This window comes from Haliaeetus leucocephalus, unplaced genomic scaffold (assembly GCF_000737465.1).
Source record: "Haliaeetus leucocephalus isolate CR32 unplaced genomic scaffold, Haliaeetus_leucocephalus-4.0 Scaffold395, whole genome shotgun sequence".
Lineage (NCBI taxonomy): Eukaryota > Metazoa > Chordata > Aves > Accipitriformes > Accipitridae > Haliaeetus > Haliaeetus leucocephalus.
The window spans coordinates 5,152,960-5,153,278 of NW_010972831.1; the positions used below are offsets into that span (position 1 = coordinate 5,152,960).

At 74.0% G+C, this 319-nt stretch overlaps 1 protein-coding gene across 1 annotated transcript in view; it reads right to left on the minus strand.

The window, feature by feature from the left end:
* The window catches only part of GSG2 (germ cell associated 2 (haspin)), a gene marked incomplete at its 5' end in the record, with an annotated part of 2,659 nt that extends 2,342 nt beyond the window's left edge, over nucleotides 1-317 (minus strand). The window contains one exon of the mRNA XM_010573950.1: nucleotides 7-317. Within this exon, the coding sequence (XP_010572252.1) occupies nucleotides 7-317 (311 nt within the window). The remainder of the gene's footprint in view (nucleotides 1-6) is intronic.
* Between the last annotated feature and the right edge of the window lie 2 nt (nucleotides 318-319).

Here is a 319-nt window from a genome sequence, read left to right on the forward strand (position 1 = left end):
GGGGACGGCGACGGGGACGGGGACGGGGAGGCGAGGACCGGCGGCCCCAGCAGACGGTTTTCCTTCTCTACGTCGCCGCGGCGGGTCCGCAGGCTCCAGGGACGGGCGGGGCGCTTACCCAGAGGCTGTCGGAGGCGTTTACCCGGCGGCGAGAAGTCGGGGTCATCCGAAGGGGCGGAGAGGGCGCTGGAGCTGGCTGAGGCGGCGCTGGAGCTGGCTGAGGCGGCGCTGGAGCCGGCCGAGGTCGAGCTGAAGAACCGCTTGCGGTCTTGAGGGGGCGAGAGCCATCGGTCCGGCGGCGGTAGCGGGCGGAGGTGCC